At 41.2% G+C, this 18478-nt stretch overlaps 1 protein-coding gene across 2 annotated transcripts in view; it reads left to right on the top strand.

The window, feature by feature from the left end:
- The window catches only part of ccdc18 (coiled-coil domain containing 18), a 24337-nt gene extending 7205 nt beyond the window's left edge, over positions 1 to 17132 (top strand). For both annotated transcript variants that reach the window (XM_019258993.2, XM_019258992.2), the window contains exons 17-26: positions 8598 to 8740; positions 9497 to 9660; positions 9792 to 10005; positions 10853 to 10952; positions 11081 to 11218; positions 12213 to 12353; positions 12521 to 12658; positions 13528 to 13929; positions 14023 to 14730; positions 16145 to 17132. In XM_019258993.2, coding sequence (XP_019114538.2) covers positions 8598 to 8740; positions 9497 to 9660; positions 9792 to 10005; positions 10853 to 10952; positions 11081 to 11218; positions 12213 to 12353; positions 12521 to 12658; positions 13528 to 13929; positions 14023 to 14730; positions 16145 to 16165 — 2169 coding nt within the window. In that variant the 3' untranslated portion in view covers positions 16166 to 17132. The remainder of the gene's footprint in view (positions 1 to 8597; positions 8741 to 9496; positions 9661 to 9791; positions 10006 to 10852; positions 10953 to 11080; positions 11219 to 12212; positions 12354 to 12520; positions 12659 to 13527; positions 13930 to 14022; positions 14731 to 16144) is intronic.
- Positions 17133 to 18478: the final 1346 nt, after the last annotated feature.

The following is an 18478-nucleotide window of genomic DNA, read 5'->3' as shown; positions in this document are numbered from 1 at the left end:
CAGGCCTAGGAAAAGAAATTTGTCCCCTCACTTACTCTTACACTCTTACACCCTCTACAGTCAGTCACAAGGACAGGATGACGGGTTGAGTCCAAGCAGCAGAGTCCTCATCGCCTGACCTTACAAGCCTGCAGGCACCTGATGATCCTCCATCCCAGTCAGGCTGTGTTTTGCAGGAGTGTGGGACCGCTGAGAGACGTGCTGCTGCTGCTGGCAGTTTTAAGCCCACCCTCCTCTAACTCTAGGGTGAGAGACAAGATTGTGGTGTTTTCTTCGTTCAGATATGCTGCATTACCGTGTCTCTGCTCTGTACTCTGTAGTATTTTTGTTTTTACCTCCCAAAAAAAGTAGTGTCAGATTAACCACAGCATGTATTTGCATTATGTTGTATGTATGGGTTTGTTACAGTCAGTTTTAAAGGATATAAATGTGCTCTTACAGAAATCTTTGTTTGTTTAGAGATTAAATGTTTCCAACTCTGCATTTTCAGAAAGCTGTGAATATAATATAGATAACATTGATGCTCGGTAATAAACATGGCTAGGGTAACATCATAACTAAAAGGTAAATTATAGAAACACTCCTCTTTTCAGTCTGCATCAGTCAAGTCGAGGTCAGAAGAGATGGGCCTGTTTCTCTCGAGGAAGAAGGCGGGCTGCGTACGTCAGGAGAAACGCCTGCCTGACCATGCAGGATGAGCACCTCATCAGTGACCTTGATGCTATGCAGTATGAACTCAGTCCAGGCCATCTACTGAGTATAACTAAGTCGTACATTGGACGCATATACGTGGCAATATAACTGAATAATAAAACGAAACTGTATTGTATACTGAATATTTCGTGTTTTTTATTCTAGGTTGGCCTCAGGGGCCCCAGGGTCGGGGTTAGACACAGTGTGGCAGTCATGAGTGAGCAGATTCGGCAGCTTCAAGCAGAGCTGGAGGCTCAGACTGAAGAGCTAAAGTAACCACATATTCTTAACTTATACTACTGTATATGTTGCTATTCGGGGAACTGTAATATGGTAATTACATGTTTTATTATCACTAGATACAAATCGGTTCAAGATGGAATGTGCTATCGGGCACCGCCAGTCATCATAATACTATAAATTGTCTTTAGACATTTGCTGCTTGGTTGTTAGTACTCCACAAGGAGGCTTGATTTAGCTTTGATGATTTCTCATTACTTTTTTTTTTTTTTTTCTTGAATCTGTTACACTAACAACATTCTTGTATCAGGCAGTAGAGCTGAGGGCAGAGTGCAGCCAGAAGAAGCGCTCACAGCAACATTGTTATGGCAACTCTACTGAGGACCTGAACGCCCTGCGAGAAGAGCTGGAAGCCAAACAACTGTGCAAACGGTGATACCTTTATCTGGGCTTTGTTGTGGAGAAATTGCTGAAGTCAAAGGTCAATGGTGAGGTCAGGAGGGAAGAAAGTGTCCAGGAGCCTCTGATGTCTTATGCTGTAATATTTTGAAACTTGGCCAAGGAGAATTAGAGACACTCTCAAAGTTCATCAGAAGTGCCAGTCAGTCTCACATTCTGCCGACTCATCCTGGTGGATCGAATTTAAACCCAGATAACCACAATATAGCGCCCAGATAGTCTTACATGAGTTGTTATCAGATATCTAGTCGAGACACAATGACTGTTAAGAGAGTCAACGCAGCTCTATAGGTCAGGAAGGCAGCATTGCCACCACATTGAGATAAACTGCACCTACGACAATCAAAGCCAAACACTAAACTGCGAGGACCTCAAGCCCACACGTGACCTAGTAACCTAAGGATGAAAATTGCATACAAGCTTAACTTCCGCACAGAATTACAACAGTTTTTGAAACTGCATGAACACCATATGCCGTTGATCTATAATGTGTTGTGTCTTATAATTATATTTTGTTACCTTATATTTCAAGAGATGTAGATGTTTTCTACATCCAATTTATTTTACATGATGGAGTTTTAGTACTTAGTTTGACCCTCATTCCCTACAGGGCGGAGCAACAAAGGAACACAAGCACTTGAAAATGCAGAGAAACTCAAAGAAGCCTTCAAAGATTATAAGGCTACCATTTCCATTAAACTTAAGAGGGTAAATTGAATTACCTTTCATTAATTAAGTAATGCATTTTTACGCTTTTTAGTTGCACCTGAACACTAAAATGGTGTTTTTATTTGTGTGGTTTTTTTTTAGGTGATGGAGAGTGAGAGCAAACTAAAAAGAGAGTCTATTGAGTGTGACAGAGAAAAAGAAGAGTTGGAATGAAGTGCACTGTGTTTGAGAGAGAAAAGGTTGAACAGAGCCAAACAATTAGTTATGGAGGAGAGTTTTATTGTTATAAATGGTTTTTCTTACAATTTTCTTAACAATAAATAAATTATGGGATCTCTGCTGTGTCATTATCATCTTTCCAAAGATTGCTTTGATTGTTGGTTAACACATTTTTATCTTCGATTTTCCTCCTTCATCCCCTCCTAGCCAGATGATGGAGGAGGTGAGGCAGGCCAAGTCTGCAGCTGCTGGACACCAGGCTCGGCTGGAAGAGACCGAACGAAAGGCCTTCCATCTGGAACGTCAGCTAAAGGAGCGGGGAGCGGAGTGCAGGGAGCTGGCCTCTTTGCGCAAAGAGCGGAAGATGTCCGAACTCTGGCCCAGAGCCAGGAGCAGAGGAGGAACCAGAGCCACAGAGAGGCTCAGCAGAGCCAGGCAGACCTGGCCCCTGGAGGCCATACTGGCCCTGCTTGCATCTACGAAGGTGGAGGAAACAGTAAACTCTCTCAAAACAAGTTATCACTGATCTTGCAGGGGCTGATGTTTATTGTTGTCATATGTTCTTTTTTTAATTTCAGGGTGCTGTGGAGCAGCTGGTGCGCCAGGCCTTGCATGTTGCCTCAAGTGGACTATTCAGGAACAGCACACCTGTGAAGCAAAGCCAGGTATGCAAAATGGGTCTTCATTATATCCCAGCATCAGGGTGCACGTACCATATATATATTTTCTAATGGATTATATAATATATATATAATAAATAAAAAAAATAAAAAAAGAAGCATTCCTCTCCTTTTTTTTTCTGTCACTCAATCCTTGCAGGTGAAGGCTACCAGCAGCTGCTACGAGTACTGCACTCGAAGGACGCTGAGCGGACAAAACAGAACAGCCTGATCGAGCGGCTTCAGGAGCGTCTAGCAGAGCCCAGGAGGAGATCCCACCCTGCAGAGCTCCATGGCCCAGAGAGCCTCCCACTATCAGAGCCTCCACACTGAGCTGATGGACAAGTCAGCCAATCCACTGACACAGAAAAAGAGGTCAGTGCTGTGATCCTTTCTACTAATATCCTCTTCTCAGCGCTTAGTAATTATTTTACCAGATAATTTCTTCTTGGTGCAGATTAAAATAACTTCTTTGTTGAACTGTTTGGAGCAAGCAGCTCAGATGAAAAGATCAGATGTATTTTCAGCTCATTGATAATTTACTGTATTGCAGTTTCAGGGTCCTGTTGTTATGTCAGGAACTATGGTGCATTTTCCTACTGAACATACTGTAATTTTTAGAAATATTCTTGGGGGTGTCGATAACCTCAGTTGGTAGAGCATCCCCCCATGTACGAAGGCTCAGCAGCAGCCCAGGGTTCGAATCGACCTGCGGCCCATTCCCACAGTCATCCCCATCTCTCTCTCTCTGCCACACATTCCTGTCACTCTTCAGCTGTCTCTATTGAAAATACAGCTGAAAAGGCCAAAAAAAATATCTTTAAAATAAAAAATTCTGGGTGCAGTATGAATTATTTTTGCCAAACTTAAGAGCTCATTATTGTCTCTTACAGATTGTGGCACTTTACAAGTTTTTTTTTTTTAAATCTCTGTTTCACTTCAGTTGAAAAGAAAAAGTGCCGTGTGGCTTCAATGGAGAAACAGTTACAGGAGAAAACTCGGCCTACGGTCAGGCTGCACTGAAGAACACTGAGCTGGAGAGCCAGCTGCTGGTATGACAATTGTTTTAGTTTGTTTTGTCTTTTTTTTTTTTCACATTCGTCTTTATTTCTCCTAAATAACAACAACAAGCCACTGACATGAGCTTTGAGTTTTAGTCATGGTTCTCAATCCTTCCGATTTGGGTCATAGAATAGTTGTACATTTTGAACATGTTCTCTGTTGCCTGTAATGCACAGATCTACGATTAACGCTCTTTATAAAGCTCTTTATATACATGTATGTTCTTTTTCTAATAACAGGAGAAAACCAGCACCATACAGCCATTACCAGTCACTGATGACTAAAAGCAAAGAGAATATCAGCAGTCTTTGGAGAAAGTAAAAAAGCTCAGTCGCAACATTTCACGGAGCAACAGCACAGAATAGAAATGGTGACTATACGACTACATCTTTGTCTCATCCACTCTCTCTCCCTAAGTCTAGTCTAAGTGTAGTAACAGTATTTCCCCTTTTCAGTTGCAGTTGTCAGTGGAGGAGGCTCAGTCTCGGGGTGTGGAGATGGAGCAGGAGCTCAGCTCGCTCCAGAAGGAGCGTGATGAGGCTCAGAAACTGCTCTCTCTACAGAGCTCTGGGGACCAACTCCAACAGGTCAGTAGACAGCTTTACAGTGTGTGGGGTTCATATCAATGCATCTGCATGAATCTGGGACCATTTCAGACTTTGGTTAAAGGTACAACAACTATAATTAATGCAGGTATAACTGACAATTTCAATTTTGATATTTCAGCAGAAGCAGGTTGAAGTAAGACACAACGAGGAGTTTGCTGCAGAGTTTCAAGAGAGCAGGCGGCTCAGTCCGCCACCAAGGTTTGTGACAAAGACCCGGTTACCCAGACAAACCCAAATAACTGTACAAAGACATCGGATCTGAATGCATGACTTCTGTTGTTACATCAGGTTTGTGAGCTACAGTCGCTCTGTCAGCGTGCAGAGAAGAGCTGAACTTGTATCTTGCGGCAGATGGAGGAAGTAGAGAAGAACTATGAGGGCGAGCTGCAGAAGAAGAGTGACACGGTACAGTGTTACATACAGCGATGCACTCTACTTTGATCATCACCCTCATTTATTCTGTTTAATGCTCTCAGCGTTATCTTCTCCTCGTGTTCCTCCTTCCTCAGGTGTCCTCGCTGCAGGAGAAGCTCCACAGTGCCCGCCTGGTTTGTCAAAGCCAGCGAGCAGAACCTGCAGCTGCAGCTTTCTCTCCAGCAGCAGCAGACAGCTGACCGAGAGCACTGCCACACTCTGAACTGGAGGAGATTCAGAGCCGCCGGCAGACACAGGTAAGTGCTGTTTTTCACATATGAGGGCAAACAACTCCTGAGTAGCAGGTTGGGACTTTTCACCAGGTAGTTTTCCGTGTCAGACGTGTGCTTACATGTTGGAAATAACTGATTCTGATGGTTCAGGAGTGGTTGGCCCAGGGTAGAACGTCAGGGGAGGTGCCGGACTCAAACTAGCCTCAAAATACAAGAACCACAAAACAACAATAATGGAAGTAGAGAAAGGTGATATAGAATCTCAGTTACCAAACAGAAGTGTTCACCCGGCCAGACAGAAAAAGAGGACAGCATGCCTCCATTCTCTGCCTAACAAACTATGAGGGGGCTCACACTTTTACTTTTCACATCACACATGAAAAGAAAGCATTAAAGGACCAGTGTGTAGGATTTCCAGGTGACATACACATGAAAACATAGTTTATACATATTATATTTATAAATGGAGCCCTCTAAATCTGACGCACTGGACTCCTTTTTTTTTTTTAAACATGAGTTGATAAATGAGACTCACCTTGGCTCACCTTTAGTCTATTTGAAAACAAACCGATCAGCAGAGCTGCACACGGGTTAAATCAACACACCCATTCACTCGACAATAACCTGCTCTATTTACACATGGGGCTCACATGGACCTTGTACTCAGGAGCTGGGAGGGTCTAATATGTGTGTAACCCACTTATAGTAGATACACTGAATGGCTAGGTTCGGAAAGAGCTAATTACCATAGACCTGAACAGCGAACAATGAACAACACCAACCATGAGTGGCTAGGTTCGGAAAGAGCTCAATTACCATAGACCTGAACAGCCAAACAATGAACAACACCAACCATGAGGTGAATTGCAAAAGTAAACTCTTTTAGTGAGTACTGCACAACAAAAGTTTACAACATTTATATAAACAACAATATGAAAAAAAAAAGAAAGAAAAAATGGCACCTTTAAAATAATGAGTCTTGTTTTTTCTTAGTACCAATACTGTCTTTTGGGTGTGTAGCAATCCTGCCAACCAGGTTGGCCCTACCACCAGTTGTAGTTAGTCATGGAAAGTCAATCCAGCTTCTTTGGGATCTTGGGGAGGCTCGCCATCTCTGAATCACAGAATGATCCTGAATCACTCCATCCAGGGCTCTGGATCCTCTCCAACAGACTGGGTGTTCCTTATTGACAAAATGGCTGATCAACATGTACTTTGTGCTGTCTACAGTCACATATACCAACATAAACACAATACTAATCAGCTAATAAATGCTCATTTTAGTGTATTAAATGCACGGGCTAAGGTGCAGAGTGCTCACAGTGCAACAAGCTTCATGCAACAGTTCACCACAGTATATCTCCATATAGCTAACCATCAAGTGCAGTTGGAACATGTTGCTATCAAGTGCAACATCAGAAAAACATTAAATATAATAAATAACTAATAAAACAACAATTTCAGCTGCTACTAAGCTTAGGGTTTAGTTACCCAAGTTTTACACCTGGGTTACATGTGTATTTCAGCCGATTCTGATATTTGTGTTCTCAACTACAGTTCCTCCAGAACATGTCTATATAAGTGCAGGGTTGCAGATTCAAATAGGAGGTTAACTAGAAAATGTGTGTTTAATGATCCAACACTTTGGAAATTCACTTGTCACAGCACCTGGTATACATAAGATGGATAAGAAATTACTCATAAATAAGTAATATATAGAAAAAGTCATGCTGGTGTTAAAGAGTCTGACAGCTGTTGGAATAAAGGACCTGTGGTAGAGCTCCTTCTTACATGGTGGGAGTATCAGTCTGTTGCTGAAGGAGCTGTTTAAGGCCTCCACAGCCTCATGCAGGAGGTGAGAGGAGTTGTTCATGATGGATGCCAGCTGTCAGTGTCATAGAAAGTTTTTAACAGTCCTCACTCCAAACGACCTCAGTCTCCTCATTGTTCCTTATCTGAGAACACCAAGGGGTATTTCAAAGTTACCTGTACTATTCAGTGAGCAGCAGGAATCAATTATCCAACTATAATGTCATGATAACCTTATTATTTTAGTGTACAAAAGAAATCATTACATAAACTTTGCACTAATTCATTTTATATTATTCATTAAGTTAATTAGTTATTGGCCGTTTTTGATGATGAATCAAAATAATAGAGAAGAACAGAGTATTTGTTACTGAAGATAAATGCAGTCATGTGATGTGTGAGACACTTGAGAACTGAACTGTGGGTCCTTACTGAATGTTTATTCCACTTTCTGTAAATTATGTTTGTAATGCGTTTCTGCTAATTGTAATATTAATACATTTATTTAGAAAAATGCACCATATAAACATAGTGTATTAAAGGCCTTAACCACTTTCATGGTATCATCAAACACGTTTTCACTTTATCAGTTACCACAGTCTAAATTGCTTCATGGTGTTCTTGAGGCCGTGCTTGATTTGGAGAGGCAGCATGTCTTCTGTGCTCACGGCATCAATAGTCCTCTCTGTCTCTGTTAGTTACACAGTGTTAAGTTAAGTTATGTATTCTATGATATTCGTGGATGGAAAATTATTGTATTATGTTTGTAATGTTTTTAGTGTAGGAGGAAGTTCATTGGGGTCTCCAGCCCTCTTTGCTCTTTCCATCACTAAGTCAGTATTTTGTAAAGGGTTTCCTGAGTTTGGACTCACTCACATCTAATAAATGTGTTTAAGCCAACTCTATAGGGCAACCATATCATGAGGATTTTTAATTTCTTTGTCTCCATTACAATCTGTCTTCTAATTCTTAATGTTGCTTCAGTATGAATCATTTCCACATTTTATTCAGCAAAGTCACACTTATTTTTTTATATTAGATGAAAATGACGGGAAGTCCTGACCGTTTTTTATTGAAGCTTTATGTCAAATTAGCCAACAGATGTGCAGAGAGAGAGCAGAAGTTAAACATATGTGTGGCTGTACTCTGACATGTTGATATGCAGACTTCCTGATACACATATCATAAACTTGGTGGTAAATCTGCGACAGCGCTTGAGGGAAGCAGCAGTTGGAGCTTGTGATTTCATTTATAGTTCAGGACATTGTAGCAGCTGATTATACTTCACAACAAATCACATAATGGTGTCCATTGAAGGAGAAGAGTTGTACAGTCACATTAACGTGGAGCCTCTCTGTACACAAAAGTCTGATCATAATGCCTGTAGGAAACTTCTGTCTGTATTTGTTTTGAGTAGTAGCTCAGGTCTCCAGTTTTGTGCTGCAAAACAGAGAAATAAGCATGAAGTGGATGTTTTGTTTTTCATTCATGAGGGAATTAAAGATGGATGTTAATGTTTTGTCTGTCTTCAGGTGTCCAGTCTGGAGCAGCAGCTGGAAAAAGCCCGGGCCTCTCTGCAGGATGAGGTAAGAAACAGAGAGCAGGACGCCCAGGAGAAGGACAAGCACCTGCAGGAGATGACCCAGCAGGGCACGAAACTCTCCGAGTCCGTCAGGTAAGAAAGCACCGGTACGCACAGGGATGCTCACGTAAAACTGAGGAACAAAGAACACTGGAATTAATTATTCATTTTAGACTTTTACGTTTTAGGACCTTACTTATTGAGTTTTAAGACGCAAAACTTTGTCAATAATGTTAACCAGCATGTAGAAGAACCTTTTTTTTTTTTAGATAGTTGTGCTGTATTTTCCTCAAACTGTTCCAACCATTTAATGTGTTTGTATGGGGCTTTTGTTAGTGACTTTTTTCTGACAAAAAGGTTAAGGATTATGTTCTTCTTCTTGACCTTCAGCAAGGGGAAACTTAAACAGTCTTGTGACTGCACCACATCAGAACATCCAATTTGTCTGTAGGCATAAAGCAGCCCTTCTGTCTCCACCCCCTGCGCCCCATGAATATGTGTATATAAATGGAGGCTCTTACTTGTTTTGAGAGTGGGAGAGAGAAGCCAGATGTGTTCTGCAGAGCTGTTTCATTTTTTGTGACTTCTTAAAAGATTCAAAGCAAACACTTGTTGGTTGTTTTACATGTGCCATCAAAAGGCACGTTCGCTTAGCTCAGTTCAGCTACTCTAACAGTTCTGAAGGGATTTCTTCTTTCTGAGTGCATGATGGGAGCAGTGCTCTCATTGAGGTGAGGAAATTGACATGCTGCATGCCCCCCGCCAGCCGCACCCACCACATCTGTTTTATTTAAGACTTCGAACTGCTGTACAGATGTACTGATCATTGCTTTATGTGTTCTTCTGCAGCCACCTGACATCAGAGATGACAAAGTGTCGAGCGGAGTTGGCGCATAAAGAGTCGGAGCTTCAGCGTCTAAGGAGAGACGTCGCCACCAAGACTTCTCAGATCAGTCGCATGGACGAAAGACTGCATCACATGAAGAGCCAGCTCGACAGCCAGACTGAAATGTGTATGTTACACACTTTCTGTCCTTTTTATTTATTTATATTTTTTAAAGAGAAGAAACTACACATACAGCCTTTGCTCTATTTTTTATTATTTTTTAACTTCATTTATTTTCTGTCTCACACCTCTCCACAGTGGTCGATCTGGAGGAGACGCTCCATCTCTGTGAAGCCGACAAGCTCAACTGCGTCCAGCGTGTCGAGATCTTGGAGGGACAGCTTCAGGTGGTTCGGAGAGAGTTGGCTGACACTCTGGACCAACTACAGACACTCAGAGATGTTCTGCAAAGAACCCAAACGGTCTCAGACGAGCGGCAAGCATCAGTGGAAAAACTGACTGTCCAACTTAGGTGAGGATACGGCCGCATGTGAAATATCCCTCTGCACGCAGGGACAAGCCCAAGATGGAGACGACGTCCATGTGCGGTCGCTCAGATAAAATCCTCTGCTCTATGTGTGTGAAACAATATCCACATTGTACATGTGTATCAAAAACACACACAGACATGGAGCCAGTTATTGTTCCACATTGACTGCGTGTCTTGTAGATGATCTCAATTATTGTTCTCAGATGAAATAATGACATTGTGGACATTTTACTGAGGAAATACGACGTAATAATATGAATTATTTTTCTATAACACAAGGTGGGACTTGTGTCATGTAACTTGCTTTGACTGATTTATACGTGCTCTAAGATAAAAAAATGTGAAAATTTGAATCACATGTTATGTAACACACTGTGTGTGGTTATTGTTCATCAAGCACTCAACTGGACGTACATTCATGAATGATTCCCCAATCACTTTCTTGTGTAAAAACAGGATGCTGTTGTTGTTTCTGATGTTTCAGTTCATTAACAAATATTCACTCCGTGCACAATGAGCACAGACATGCAAATGCTCGACACAGAAAATGCCATTGAAGTAAAGAACATAGCTGCTTTGGTAGCAAACGAAAAGGCTCTGAACAGAGTTACACCCTGAGGCACTTTAAAAGTACTCAAACCAAAGGTCAACCTAAAAATGTTCAACAGTAAACCCCTTGTGTTTCCTGTATTTGGCCATGCAGGCAAACACTGTTATGCCATTAAGATGATACTCCTGACCTTATTTCTTCAGTGTCATCGTGTTTCTTTAAAAATATTTAATAGATTACCTGATACTGTTCAATAAAAGTACTTGTGTGGCTTCACAGTGAGACCCAGAGGGAGTTGGAGGAGAGAACTCATGAGGTCTTAGATATGGACAACGCACTGAAGGAAAGACAGGGGGAGCTCCAACAGAGAGCAAATCTGGTACAACACACTCAAAGACACAAACAGATTTTTCCGTATATTTCATTTATTTTGCAGAATCGCTCTGCATATTCTGCGTTTTTATAATCTTTTTTTTTCTTTTCCGGGGTCATCCCCGTCGTTGTCAGCTGGGCCAGCTTGAAGTGGCCATCAGAGAGCACAAGCAGGAGATGGAGAGGAAGGTGGAGTCCCTGCAGCAGAGCCTGGAGGACAGAGAGAGAGAGCTGAGAGACACACAGAGGGAGCTCACAGACAGAAACTTGAAGGTCAGGAGCAGTCACAGAACAAGAGGCCAAAATATGTGAGAAAATGTTTTGACGTGTCGCAGCGAGTCATCAGACATTTCGAGAAGAATCACAGGGAAAACAATATGACCAACGCGATATTGTAAATATTTACACGGTTTGAGTTACCACTGTGCAAAATGCAAAATGACTTATAATCATTTCTGTTGATAAATACAAAAAAATTGGAGAAAGTTAAACAATAAATGAGTAAAAGTCAGACATGTTTAATGACAACGCTGTCTATAATTTAACATTTTCCAATTTACAACATATTCAGATATTCCATCCATGTTTTCTACCACACCCCGTTCCCCTCCATCTTTTACTCCACCTGTCTACATTCATTTATGTCCAATCGATGTGAGTTTATTACAGCAGGAGTCAGCGGTGTTGAGTTTCTTCTCACTAAAGCTGCTGAGCTACTTTGGATGACATCATGTTTTATGAATGAACCATGTACAGTGATTGAAAATTTAAATTTACAGTAAAAATGTTATTTGATATTTTATTATTTTGATTAGTTTGTGAATGTTCTCAATTGCCCAGGTAAACAATTTACAATAAATGCAGTATATAGTTAAAATATAAAATAAATAAAATTTAAAGTAGTTAAAAAATATTTTACTCTTTGGGCCTCAGGATGTTTTGGTGAACACGGTTGTTTTCTATGGTTGTTATCAGCTGCAATATGAGATGTGAGGTGCATACAACATGAAATGTTAATCAAACACTGTCAGTGAAACCCTGTTTACACAAAGACTGTGTCAATGTTTGCACACCTTATTTTTTCATTTATTATGTGTTGTAACTTCATAAAACTATAATCAAATTCGGAATCATCACCTCTAATATTTTACCACTTGAGGGCTATAGAGTCATCATAATCAGAATAATCTATCTAAACCAGCACAACGCATTATGTTGATCGTGAAACATGATCATATGTGCTGATTGTTCTGTCTGTGTGTGTTAGGAGTCACAGGAGCTCGGTCAGCATCTGCAGGTTTGTCAGCAGAAACGTCAAACTTTGCTGAAAGAACTTGAAGAAACTCAGCATCACTGCGAGGATTTGACCAGAGAGCTGGATGCCACCAAGCTGCAGGCTAAAGAGAAGGTGAAGTACAGTTTATTACTGTTTAATTTGAACAATCCTAAAATGGAAAATCTGCTACAAATGAACTTGTCACTTATTTTAGGATACTGTCATTTTATTCTAAAAAAAATAAAATAAAACCAACTTGTGTCTGTGGTGTGTGTGTGTGTGTGTGTGTCTCTTTGCAGGAGGCGCGGCTGTGTGGCATGGAAGAGGAGCTGGCACTGAAGGAGGCCCGCTGGCTGCAGCTGGAGGCCGGACTGCAGAGCATGGTCGTCTCTTTAGAGCAGGAGCTGGAGCTGGAGAGGGAGCAGCACAGCAAGGAGGTACGGTAACTACTGAGGCTACAGGACTAGTGTCACATCACTCCATCTAATGCTTTCATGGCTCAGTGTGTAGGATTTAGTGGCATGTAGCGGTGAAGTTTGCACCTATAGTGGCTCTGAAACTCAAAATAAAAAACAAAAGGCCTTTTCTAGAGCGTGTGTCCGTTCTGGGCTACTGTAGAACCATGGCTTGGTAACATGGGGGACTCTGTTGAAGAGGACCTGCTCCCTCTGTAGATAAGTGAGGTTCATTCTAAGGTCACAACAGCACAGTTATTTTCAGGTGATTATACACTAATGAAAACACAAGACTGTATATTATATTTAATGCCTGCCACATTCTGCCAATAAATCTACCTAAATCTTACACACTGGACCTTTAAGTCTATCATATTAACCTTTATTACTAGGTGAGTGATGCTGTAGTTCAGGTTTCAGCCTTATCCAGTTTATGATCTTGTGACAGTAATGTTTCTGTTTCTCAGTATTCCTCTCTCAGTATACTTCCTGTTTGTCATTACTCATCTACGTTATATGTGTTGTTTGGTCGTGTTTCTGTCTGATATCTTTTTCTCCTTTTTGTTTTTACATGTGTCAACAGTGTGTCAGTTCCTTTTTTTTTTTTTTTTACATCTCCAGTTTCTCTTCTCGTTACCTCTTTTTTCCCACAAACGGTTCATACCGGCTTCATTCCTGTTCATATTTTTGATTGTGCTATGTGTTTCTTTCCTCGTCCCGCCACAACCTTTGGGCTTATCTGACTACGTCAAAAGGACATTAATCGTTCTTATCTAAACAGCAGATTAAGCTTCATATCAGCATATAAAAACCAAACTAGTCTAAGGTGTCTGTTTTCCCACCCTCTCCAGCTGGACTCCCTGCAGCAGACTCGAGGTCAGCTCCTCAAAGTCTCCTCCACTATGCGCTCCTCCCAGGAGCAGCTCACTATTAAACTTCAGCAGAGCCAGAGCCAGCTCAAACAGGCCAGGGCTCAGTGCGATCGGATGAAAACCCAGCTGGACCAAACAAAGACTGAGCTGGATTGCACCCTGAAACAAATCAGTCACCTGCAGACACAGAAAGACCAGGCTCAGATGCAGCTCCTTCAGAGTAAAACCCAGTTGGAGCAAAGCAGGATTCTGTATGATCAGACCAGAGACCAGAACAGTCACCTCCATGCCCAGCTGGAGCAGCTCAGCAACCAGTTAAACCAAGCCAGAGTGCAGGCCACTCACCTCCAGGCCTCAGAGAAGTCCCCCCTGCTCATCAAGGTAGAAGTCTATAGAAAGAAAATTGAAAAATTGAAAGTTTGATTGTGGAAGTCAATATTTGTAATGAAAGTTTGTGTTCTTGTCTCTCTGCAGGAGTCTGAGGTGACACAGCACCAATTCACACACTCCCCTGAGCGCTCCTCCGCTCGCTCCCCTCCTTCCTCCCCCCAGAATCCTCAGACAGCTCCTCAGACAGTCCCTTTTTCTACCCACGATCACTTGACTCGACGCTTCTCCCCAACACACACACGAACTTGCTCATCACCCCCTGCTCACACACACCATCATCCCACCTCGGCCCCTCATCTGTCTAACCAAACTGAGAGCTACAGAATACATGATTGGCTGCAGAGCAGCAGCATCGACTCCTCCCTGGATCTCCCTCTGAGCGTGAAGGCCACACTGAAGGAGGCCATGAGCAAGGAGCCTTGGGAGTCCTCCTCCCCGTCTATTTCCCTTTTTCCTGACACAGCCGACCACAGCTGGCAGGGCCTCAGTGCCATCGACGCCACAGCGACCTCTGACCTCTCCTTCAACCCCCTTACATACATGCTGGACAAGCAAGATGGCAGAAACCTCAACACAGAAGTTACCACGCTGCAGGAGAGAGACGACAAGCAGGCTAGAGAGTTGACAAGAGACTGTGTGGGTCAGGAGGAGGAGGAGGAGGAGGAGGAGGTGAACATGAGTTCACTCACAGGAATGCTGAGGTTTGTTAACCAGACGTTAGCCAAGCAGGAGGACCCTTCTTTATGGAGCAGCACGGGGCTATCAGAGAACGGACACAGCCTCACACTTCAGGTAACAACCACAGCCCTGTCTGATATACAGTGACTAATTAGGTTATCAATTAACAGAATGACAGGAAGTTAATCTGTAACTATCCTGATAATCACTTGTTTTGATCATTTATAACAAACAACTTTAAGGATGTGAAGATTTGCTGCAAGTCTCTGTTTTATATTGTCATAACTGTAATGTCTTTATGACATTCAAAGACTAAATGATTAATTCTGAGGTTCATTTGCAAAATTAAATGTTAATTGCACATTTATCATCACAAAAAAATCATCAGTCATCAATCGGTATAAAGTAGCTGAAGTATGTTTATAGTCACTTAAACTGATGTTTGATAGATCCAGTGCCTTTAAAAAAAAGAAAGTCCCTAATTTAGTTTCCATCCTCACTCTCACTTTTAGTATTAAATTGACTTTCACATCCCAGTTCGTTAAATACATTTCTCTGTTCATGTTACTCTGCAGGTTTCAGGATGTGAATAGATCAGAGATAAATTAACTTTGTCAGACAGCAGCTGTTCTCCATCATGGGTCCTTTAACATCTGTGGATGCCGAGCTCAGCCTGCAACTTTTTATTGATAGAAAGTTAAATTATTAATATTACTAAAGGTCCACTGTGTCAGATTTAGGGGGTTCTATTTAAGTAATATGCTTAACTATGTATTTATTAGTTTATAGTCACTACAGACACCGTCCTCTTCCACGCAGGCTGCTATGTTAAACCACCATGTTTTGACTAGAGGTCGACCGATAGTGGATTTTTAGAGACTGATATAATAATAGTTTGAAACAGGAAAAAAGTTGATTATCCTGCACTGCCCTCGTCCGTTAATTGACCCATTTTCCTCTGACAACAAAAGTTTTTAAAACGTCTTATCAGTGCAGAATAATTGTCCAAACCGAGTCGGTCGACCTCGCGTTTTCTACAGAAGTTCAAGAAGGACAAACCAAACACTGCCTCTAGATAAGGCGATAAATGATATTACTTATGCTTTTCAGAGCCAATGTAGTTTCTCCTTCACTCTTGTCTGTTTAAGGAAAGTTTAACTGGACGGAAATTTGATATGATGCTCTTGGGAGAACTAGACCACAAAATAACTCCGTCCACTCATGGTTTTACATCTGTGTCAGTCCACACATTTTAAATATTCATGACTAAATAAGCAACTATTCAGATAAAATAAGCATCTTTATTTTTGACTGGTGCACAGAAATATGCACCACCCACTTCAGACGAGTGTCAAACTAACTTGTAACCTGAGCAGAAAATAGTTAATTGTAAGAAGCTGATTGAGAAAAGTAGAGTTTGTAACATGAAACATATGAAACCGCATGGATGAACCATATATTTATAAATCAGTTTCCTCTAGAGATCGTAGTGTTTGTGTGACACTGATGTTTCTTTTTCCCTTTTTAGACGGAGATCAAGGAGACATGAAGCTGTGTTACCAAGGAGATTTCAGAGAGGAAAAGAGCTGTTTACATCAGTGTCATGCTCGTATGTCTGTGTACATGTAATACATTCATTAACACTGCTCACTCAGTCTGTCCGTTTGTTGTTGTCTTTTTTATTCAAATAAAGCTGCAGTATCTGTCTGTCAGGGCAAACAAACATCAGATAGATGACCACTACTTTAAAGTCTGCAGATGATCCACTGTGAGGCTGTTACATACAGCATAAATGTAGCATGTGTGTTTCATCTTGTCTAACTGATATTTATGTTTTTACACCATTTTAAATAAGCTAAGTGAATAAAAGATGTTTTTATAGAAGTATTTCTCCTGCATATGTTTTGTTTGTGTTTGTGATTTTTACTTATTCTCCAGAGAAATGTAAAGTCCAGCTTTCACTAACATCTGTGTGGATGTTCCCATGCTGTTGGTGACTGTGGGGTCATGTTACCAGAACAACTGGCAGCTTCCCATCCAGGAGAAGAATGTTTGGCTCAGACCGTGAAGGGGGTCTTGCTGGATCAGATGGACTGAAGCTGGTTAAAGTGGATTTGGCATAGTCATGTGGCTTACATAAGAGGAACTTTTGTTATTAACATTTCTCTTTGGAAAGTCAAAGCTCTCACTCAAAAGCAGATGAGATGTTCAGATGTTTGTTTGCCCCTGATCCTGATCACGACACACCACTCAAGCATCTTCTTTGTTGTTGGAGCTGTTTGGTCAGATTCAATCTGTGTTTGAAGTTTGGTCAGTTTGACAATTACCCAGGCATACTATGTGTATCCATAGCAACGCAGCTTGTGCATGCCCAGTGTTAGCGGCAAACTCAACGGACCAGATGTGTGTTTGCTCTCATCCTGTTGAGTGAGGCCTGTAATGGATGAGAGAAGATTACTAAACCAGATCTGTCTGTATTTTTCAGCCCACAACAAAGATACAACATTTAAAAAACTCTTGTGTTGTCTTCTTGATGATCACCATCATACTTCAAATTTTCTGTTGAAGAAAGGAGTGTCTCTAAATTATAGTAGATCTTTTTACTCCCTGTTTTTACTTGTTGAGAGTAAGATGATGGATGAGATGATGCCACTCATGTCCATCAGTATAACATAACTGTCTGCTGGTTGCCTGTCAAGCCCACAAATCCAATCCAAGTCTATGTACCCATCCAAGAAATAGTCCTGTACAAAACCCCTGTAATACCACAAATTATTGGTTTGTCACCTTATGTTGTTATTTATATTTGCACAAATTTAATCCACAGATATGATTTGTTAATTAGAGACCTTCAGAGATGCTAGTAGGTGGATTTTGTTATAACAGACTAACTATTCTTTGAATATTAAGTGTTTTGTTTTCAACCATGCTGCTCTCAGGATTAGCCTACCAAAATAAAAGTCATGGTTATGCGTTCAACTGACTAGTCAAGCCCTGAAGTTTAATAATTTGTTGCACATCATATGAGGTGTTTGGTTTGGCACGCAGACTGTCTTTGGTCTGGTTGAATGCTGTAAATGTCACCAAGAGTTATTTCCTGTCTACACATGAGGGGGGGCTATTCATATTTACATTTGTTCACCACACGCTTTCTCAGTTTGTGTGTGTTGCCATGGGACACAAAGACTGCAGTCACCAGGACAACCTGCACTGCAATCTGTGGCAGGGGTAGGGAGTTTAAAACACTTTAATGAGTGGATAGATCGTAACAAGCTATTGTGATTGATCATTCTCATTCAGATAAGCTATATTAAGTTTGGGGAACATCTCTGTGCTTTCTGATAATTTGTCTGCTGAGAAGTTTCTCACTTTAGAGGATGTGGTTCAATCAGCATGTGGTTCATTGCGTGCCTTATGGCTATGCTCTAGTTCCTCCATGAAACTTGCTTAACACAATATGTCTTCACAACAGTCTGCATTGTGTCAGTATGCGTGTATTTTTACGCAAAAAGTGGCTGTTCTCAGTTTTGTGTGGGAACATCTGATGGTATGTCAGACAGATGAAAACAGCTGTTTTGCGCTCGTTCATGCTGACTGGGCTTTCTTGGAAATAAAGTAGATGATGCTCTCACCACTTCAGACTGTTTTACAGCTCATGTCAGTGACTTTGCACTGCTCTACACACACACACACACAGTATATTGCATATGAATGTGCTGCGTATAACTTGATATTAAATCATCACATAAATGCTTGGCAGGACACCAGACATCAGAGTTCACTTTAAAGTTATCAGGAGGAAAAGTCAGCCTCCTTTACTCCATTATTTTTTTATTTATTGTTTAATATATTGTTCAAAAGC

The sequence above is a fragment of the Larimichthys crocea genome, chromosome XII, assembly GCF_000972845.2.
Source record: "Larimichthys crocea isolate SSNF chromosome XII, L_crocea_2.0, whole genome shotgun sequence".
Classification (NCBI taxonomy): Eukaryota; Metazoa; Chordata; class Actinopteri; family Sciaenidae; genus Larimichthys; species Larimichthys crocea.
This window is presented reverse-complemented; position numbering and strand designations above follow the sequence as displayed.